Source organism: Manis javanica, chromosome 9 (genome assembly GCF_040802235.1).
Source record: "Manis javanica isolate MJ-LG chromosome 9, MJ_LKY, whole genome shotgun sequence".
NCBI lineage: Eukaryota > Metazoa > Chordata > Mammalia > Pholidota > Manidae > Manis > Manis javanica.
The window spans coordinates 83,927,809-83,935,877 of NC_133164.1; the positions used below are offsets into that span (position 1 = coordinate 83,927,809).

At 41.8% G+C, this 8,069-nt stretch overlaps 1 protein-coding gene and 1 long non-coding RNA gene across 10 annotated transcripts in view; one reads left to right on the top strand and one right to left on the bottom strand.

The window, feature by feature from the left end:
* Nucleotides 1-4,358, top strand: part of DLGAP1 (DLG associated protein 1) — an 858,481-nt gene extending 854,123 nt beyond the window's left edge. For all 9 annotated transcript variants that reach the window (XM_073212860.1, XM_073212859.1, XM_017658265.3 and 6 more), the window contains one exon: nucleotides 1,073-4,358. In XM_073212860.1, coding sequence (XP_073068961.1) covers nucleotides 1,073-1,282 — 210 coding nt within the window. In that variant the 3' untranslated portion in view covers nucleotides 1,283-4,358. The remainder of the gene's footprint in view (nucleotides 1-1,072) is intronic.
* On the bottom strand, nucleotides 2,362-7,724 carry LOC118972407 (uncharacterized). Its single transcript, XR_005061361.2, has 2 exons — nucleotides 7,631-7,724; nucleotides 2,362-4,966 (listed from the first exon to the last, which is right to left on the bottom strand). It is a non-coding gene; the product is annotated as an uncharacterized lncRNA (long non-coding RNA).
* Nucleotides 7,725-8,069: the final 345 nt, after the last annotated feature.

Sequence of the window (8,069 nt, forward strand, 5' to 3'; positions counted from 1 at the left end):
AATCACAGAGTCCATATTTCGTAATTTTCACATTTAGTTTTATGAAAATTGAACATTTTATTACAAATGAAAACAACAGATTCACGTGGACCTTTTCACAGATGGAAAGCTCACCATCCTTTTCCTCGTGTGGTTTAGACTCCCTTCTTTCCTACTGCATTTTTTTTTTCCAGCCCAAGTTATTGACAGCTTTTGTTTTTGCAGTGGCATTGAAAAACATCCGACTGTCTTATAGTTGGCTGCTGAAAAGGGGAATGACCTCTTTTAGCCTGAGTTAAAGTTTCATGGCACCGTGTATGTCCCTATGATTGGAATTGCCTTCCGGGCTACCACACTCACCCTGAGGTCCCTAAGGAGTGATGTTTTAGGAGTCATCTTGGGACGGATGCACCCCAGTGTAGGAACTCTCAGTGACACCCCCCCCCCCTCCGGGATGACCCTGGAAAGTGGATCGCTGTGTGTGTGTGTGTGTGTGTGACGGGCGAGAAGGGATGTAACTCACTGTGGCATCAACAAAACTAAAGAACCCAGACTTACCTCTTCTTCCTCATTTGGTTATTTAGGTTTGAGTGGGTCCCGGGAGAGGGCGGTGATGTTCTTAAACTCTGAACCAAGCGGGCAGCCGCTGCCTGGCCTCCTTATGGGATGCAGAGTGCTCAGACGCCGCCAGGCCTTTGCTGGTCAGGCCTTTCCCACCTCGGGCACCCAGACGGGTCCCGAGCCTCCGGAGAGAACCACACTAAACGTGCGGGGAGCCGCCGCCTTTCCACAGGGGCCTTTAAAGTACCCACATCCTTCCCTTGGGAGCCCTAGCTCTGCCATCCAGTCTTACGCTTGACCCTAAGCCTACCGGTACTTTTTTTTTCCCCTTTCCCGCATCTTTTGAATACCCAAGCCAGAATAATAAAGAATATATATATATATATATATATACAGTGTTCAGAGCAGAGATAACCACCCGTAGGTTAAAAAAAAAAAAAAGAATGTGTGTCCTAACTGCTGACCTATCCCAGTTTTCCCCAAGCTTGTCCTGAGAAGCTGTGTAATGTCCTGAACCTTCTGCTTTGATCAGGAGAGAAGGGCCCCTCCTCCAGTGCCCAAGAAGCCGGCGAAGGGCCCCGCGCCGCTGATCCGGGAGCGCTCGCTGGAGAGCTCGCAGCGCCAGGAGGCCCGCAAGCGCCTGATGGCCGCCAAGCGCGCCGCGTCCGTCCGCCAGAACTCGGCCACCGAGAGCGCCGAGAGCATCGAGATCTACATCCCCGAGGCGCAGACCCGGCTCTGAGGCCCGGCCGGCGCCGCCGCGCACCTGCCCCTCTCCCCCGCCCTCCGCCCTGGGGCCGGCGCTCAGCTCCCGTGGCTCCTGCGGGAGCCGCCCCCGCCCCTGCCAACCCGACCGGTCCGCCACGTTCTTCACCGCGCTTCGCCGCCGTGCCGACGCGTCACCCTGCTCATCCGACAGCCAGCCCTTTCTTTTTCTCGGCGAGACCGCGCCCACCCGTGTAGAAATGGCCCCCTTAAGTCGCCCTCCATCCTCAGTTCTCTCAAGCTAGTCTGACCCTAGAGCTCAGCAATATACAACTTATAGGGTATTTCAGAAATCCAGTATCACAGGGTGATCCTTTGGGACCTAGCCGTCTTCCACGCGAAAGAAACTAGGGCTCCGATTTCCTTATTTCCCCGAAACGGTTATTATTTTGCAAAGCAGAGGGAGCCCTTTATTTCCAACCTCAGAAATCACGCCATCTCACCGGAATCAATGAGTGACAAACCAGGAGGGAACGAAGATGGGCTGGGGGTGGGGGACTAGGATCTGTAGTGGGAAAGGCAGGTGCTGGGGGGAGCCTGCAAAACTCACAGCTGCACAAACTGCCTCACTGTTATCTCATCAATCACTGCTTCAGATGTTTCAATCAGCAGAAGATTGTAAATTCGATCTTTCAGGGAAATTAATCTATTCTGAAAGGCAATAAAATGAAGAAAGGCAAAGCAAATGAAGCACTGAGGGTGAAAATACTACATAAGGGGATTTTTTTTGTCCTATTATCAAGAAAATTTAGACCTGAAATGTTCTATCAACTTTTATTGTACTATGTGTATTATAGTGATGTTGTGGTTGGGGTCTTTAAAGGGGAAAGTGTCGGTTCTATTAATTTGTTAGTGTCCATCCTGGGGGCCTCCCTAATTACACATATATGGTAAGTACACCTCTGCTTATGAAACGCTGTAAATGGCAGCCAGCTGTGTTCAGAGAAGTTTGGATGTTCCTATTATCCCTTCGAATGCTACACATCCATCTGTAGTAACCTAGTACTTCGTATTGCAGGTGTATTTTCTTCTTTCGCCTTCTCACTACTACACAGAGGCCTGTCATACCCCAGCATATGGATTTTGTCCTATGTCAAACCAATAAAATAAATGTTCTACCCCAATATACATGCTGCCTCATTCCAAAGAACTGCCACTCATCTTGAGGTCCCAGGTAATGAGAGAGGAAGCGTGACCTGCAAGGTTCAGCAATCATGAGCAGGGAAAAGTCATGATTTGTAAACACTGGAAGAAACCCAGGCTTTTGGCAGAGAATGTTTTTAGTCATGATGGATGAGCAGTATGCACTTTGCATCTAGCTGGAGTTATCTTTAGATGCCCTTACTCCTAGCAGTTTAAACATTTAGAATGTGGTAATTCTTAAAGTTGCCACTGGCATTTTATGTCCAGCTCCCAGCCTAAAGCATTAGAAATTACCACTGAATAATGAAAGACTTTTCAAAACATGCATCAAATATGCTTGCACCAGAGAAGCTTTTTCTTAAAAAAAAAAAACACTCTCATAGCCAGGTGCTAATTTCATTTTATTTATGAAATTATTTAAATAAGAGAGGTGATGGGTTCTGGCACCTACTTTCACAGATATATTCTAAAACCACTAGAGAATTCGCTACCTCTCAGAGCCATTGATGCTTTGAGCTATCTTTATAAACAGGGCACAAATGTTTACTGCTGTGGTTTACAAGAAAAGGGCTACTAACTTATTAAAAAACCAACCAATCAACTTTTAACTAGGGTGACCGAAGCACCATGAGTGCTTTGTAAAATTGAGCTTCAAGTATTTGCTGGTTTTAAAAAGAACACACCTTTTCTTTACTTCGTAGTAGCAATGGAAGGTCACACAAAGTTTGCATCAAGTAAGGTTTACTGCCACCTTGGGTAGCCTATGGTAGTAGTCCCGAAAATGACTTGGAACTCGCAGATTGATGGGAAGGAAGCAGCAATCCGTGTGAAGACACATGTTCCCAACTACAGCTCTGTGCCCTGAGGTAGAGAGAAGGTTTTAGATTAAGAAATTGATTTCTAATGGGATTCAAGATCATCCTACAATATTTTTCTTTGGAAACTGGCTTAGCCCAGGGCATTTTAAAGAGAGACAAGAGAAGGTCTATTTATCTTGTCTATGTGGATGGTATTTGTATATTCATAAGCTATTTTTGGTAAGAATTTTAAATCTTTTAGCTGAATGCCTACAGGCATCATGACCTTTGCCTTCCTTAAAAATACAAATCGTACAAACACTTTATAAAAAGCTAATTCTTGATGTTAAAACATGACCCCACATAAAGCTGCTTGTTAACCACTTGCCCCCTTAAACTGACATCCATGAGCATAACCTTTGTTATGTTGTTCTTTTTGATGTAATTTGTAGAAATGTTTTTTAGTTCATAACGGAAAATGTATGTACCCTGAGAAACTACTTATTTTGTTTAACTTTGGTATAAAGGTGTTTGGGCATTTTCTTGGGGCGGGGGTGGGGGGGGAATTAAAAGAGAAGTTTGTCTCCCACATCAAAAAATCTTCAAATAAATTAAGTATTTATTATATTTTTTGCAGATGTTTCCATACAATTCACATAACCTTTTTGTAAAGAGAGATGAAGAAATGGATTAAAGATTTTTAATATTTGAAATGGTAAATAGAACTAATTTATTTGTAATATATTTCTGTTATTTATAGATGTTTCCTTGATGTTCTACTGTGCATTACCACTTTAATTTAAGCCTTACCCTTGTGAATTTACCATTTCTTTTTTAAAACATGTGTAGATGCATATTTTAAATAACTGGAATGTAAATCACTAGCATATCTGAAGTCCCAAATGTAATTTTTAAAAATTATTTTGGTTTGGAAAAAAAAAGATTCATTTGAAAGCCTTCAGATGGAGGGTGGGGAACATTTTTATGGCTTTATGAATTGGAATTTCGTAGGCTTATTTACCTAAATTATGTGTGGACAAAAAAAAGTGTAAATAGATGAATGTTTCCCATAATGTAAAAAGAAGAAATTAATAAAATAATTAATGCACTGCTTTCAGGTCTTTGTGTTTTCACTACAGAGTCCTACTTCTTCCAAAATACAAGTAATTGACTTTGGGGGGAATAATTAAATAACTGACAAGCATATCATTCTAACTTTCATTATCACAACATATATGCTAGCCGTTGTTGAGTAGGTAGGAAGACCTTGCATCCTATGCGAGGGATTCAGATACCAAACACTGCTACTTTTACTACAAGGACCACCCGAATATGCAAGTCAGGAGCTCTATAATTTATGAAAGAAGTTATTAACCTCTCAAGCATGTGCAAATCTGTATATATTTATCCACTTGAAGTTCTTCACCAGCATTTCATCAGTTTTGTTTCCTTACACAGCTCTCCAGGGTGGGGAAAAACCAGAATAATTTTCTGTGGTTTTCATCCGTCCTCACAGTAACAAAAACTGTGTTCACTCACGGAGGTTTAGTGATGTGCCCAATATGACACAACTGTTAAGTGACGGATGAGTCCAAAATCCAAGCCTTTGGTCACCTGCTTCTTCAGTGGGGTCCTGTCATTCCTCCCACATTTAAGTTTGGTAATTATTTGCCACTGTCAGTTTCCTCTGGTTTTCATCTAGGTCATATCTATAAACCTTACTGTATACAAAAAATTGTAGATAAACCAAAAAAAAAAAAAGGCAAGATTAGAATGTTTTATAAAGCAGGTTTGCTTGTATTGGAAATGACATCAAGAGCATTTCCTCCTCACTCACCCCACTCACCCATCCATATGCAACAAACACGGAAATTATTAAGCAAACAGGTCAGTTTTTCTTATTTCTGTACAGAACCAAGACCTGTGTCAGTCACCAAAATAACACAGTGTACTTTTGAAAGTGCTTCAAAAGAGGAATGATCAAGTGGCTGAATCCCTGGAGGTTGCAAAGGTCTCATTACTTTGGTTCATTCACTGGCTATTCCCATAATCTGAGCCATGATTATACTTCCTGCCTTTTAACAAATTAATTCTTCTATTTCATGGGGGCTCCTTAAACCTTTTGGCCAACCCAAAAATGAAGTGACTTACTATTTTGCATGTAGAAATTTGAATTCCGGTGAAGAAATTCTTCGTGTTACATGGTCCACTCCCCCCAAAAATGTAATTTCATTTTTTATAAACATTGAACAAAATTGTTTGCTCTGAACGTGAATTTCTTTTTATATACTTTGAAATCCACACCTTGAAAATTTACATTGATTTTGATTTAAATAAATGACATACTAAAAATCATAGTGTCTGAATGTGTTCATTCTCAAAAGCCACTGATCTGGAAGGGTGCCAAAATTTACCTCGAGTTTGCTCAATAGGCTGTTTGACTTTCAGCTGTTAAATCAAGATCAGATTAACTCCTTCTGCAAACAGAACCTAGTGGCCGTCTCTGGATCCTAACTCATTTACTAGTTTAAGTTTACAGAATAGGTCTTAAATTCCTCTGTAAGTCACTCATTATCTCTCCTGCAGCAGAGAGGAAACAGCAAGCTGTTTCCTGGTCCGTATGCTTTCCTCTGGATTTACTGCAGGCGCAGGGAGGCATTATCAGAAAATCGCAGGAACATGAAGTCCCAGTGCGATTCCTGGATCCTGGGTCTCTGTAGCCCAGCGGATTATTGTGATATGTCTTCTATGTAAATGAGCGCTAGTCCGAATTTACAAAAAGTGGCTGGAAACAAGAAAGCATTTTAATAAACACTCAAAGGCAAGCTCTGCCATGGAGCTAATTGAACTGTTGCTATTCATTGCACCAAATGTTTTCACTAGCGCAGATGAAGATTGTTATCCTTCCTCTTCACAGTTTTAATCTGCCTTCTGGGAGATGTAGATGCTAATTTCCTCTTTCCAGATTACTTCATAGGTAAATCAGTGTTATGAGGGAGCTTCTATCAAGGCCTCAATAAAGAGGTTCTTCCATAGAAAAATTCTCCCTTTCATGGAAAGAGGGAAGTGGGGGAAGCAAATAGAGTCTTAGCTTTCTATTCTGTTAGAAAGGGAGAAATGCAGTCTTCCTTTGACTCTACAGGAGGTTATAAACAACAGTTATGGGTTCTGCAGTCTTAAATCCTGGTACTTTCACTGCTTCTGAAGGCCCTTGCTCTGCAAAATTAAAATGTTTCTGCACAGCTAGCCTTCTGAGACTCACACCCATAATCATCAGTTGATAAACCCTTCTTTCTTTCTATGGCTTTCCAGACAATGCCTACTAGCAATTTCCATTATGAAAAATGAGGAGAAACTAGATTCTAGGAGTTGGATAATACTGTAGATGGCTCCATAAAATACACTGGGGAAAACACCTTTAGTGAATAACTTCTTGCTATAGAAAATCTTTACATCTGTATTTTTTAAAAACACCAGCTTTGTCACATCATTTCCTTTCTAAAATAAGACCTAACATACTTGGCAACCTCGATGTCTGTCAGTAATTGGCAACTACGAGAAGAAGCCAATCTCAAAGGTAGAACTTGAACAAAGGTGAGAAGGAGATGAGCTAATAATTCACTCTTAGATTCCTTTCCAGTTAGATTCAGTACATCAGTCAAGCACCTCTCCTCTCCCTGGTATGCTCAGGAAAGAGAGCCAGGCCGCCTTCCCTGGCTTGTCTGGCAGCAGTTGGCATTTTCCCTTCTCTGCAGCCTGGCTGCTCCCCTGAGCAGTGCCTGGGAGGTCTGAGGGAGCCTGGCACTTCCAACATAGAGCCTGACACCAATGAAAGAGCAACTCTGGGGCTCCTGAATCACTTCTAACATTAGTCAAGTAAGGTAAATGAGTCTGGAATGATTGAAGGGGCATCTTTCCAAGAAGCTGGTGTCTGCATCCAGTCTCAAGTTAGTGCACCAAGGATCCCTTGACTAGCAGATTGTTCAAAATGAATTCTTACAGAGAGAGTGAAAAACCGATCAACAGTTTGGAAGAATGAAACTGGAAAGATTTTGGCACAGGAAAATGGTGATTTCCAAACTGAATGTGAATGAGTGTTGAGCACTTAGTAAAAAGTGATGAAGCAAAGAATAATTACTCAGATAATTCTGCCTGATTCTGGAGACAATGAAAGAAAGCAAGACACCATACTAATGCAGACCTGAGATATTTTCCAGATCTGTCAGTGGCTGATAAATCATGTAATTGTTCTCAAGGGCACTTCATTTTAAAATTGGCTATGAGAAGGCCAAGGACCAGCTATTCTTCTAGCAAAGGCACCACATTAGAACTGGGTTAAATATTCAACTGAGAAAACTTGGGTTAAATATTAAAGAATTGCTTACCTAAAGGAAATATGAGGTCTTGACTCTCCTGAGAAATTTGGTATACTGTCCTGAGAGAAGTCGTTTTGATAGACCTGTGTAACCTGAATGATCCTCAGGAAAGAGGGCATGTTCTCTGAACTTAAATTTGTTTATGAGCTAATAGACACAGAAAAGATAGGTGTCCCCACCCCCTCCACATCCCATGGTCCCTGGTGGCTTCAGCAGGAAGTAGTGACTTCACCGCAGGGTTTCTGTCAGTGACTTTGATTCCCAAGCAGAGAGGATCCAGCTGGAAGAAAACAAAGGCAGAGGGAAAAGTCCCCACACCCTCCCTCAAAACATGAGTAATTTTCATTGCAATATTCTGACTTGGTACTGGGTAGGAAAGTATTGCCATGTGCTTATAAAATGTTTACAAATATTCCCAGCATTTTTATGAGAAATGGGACTGATCTTC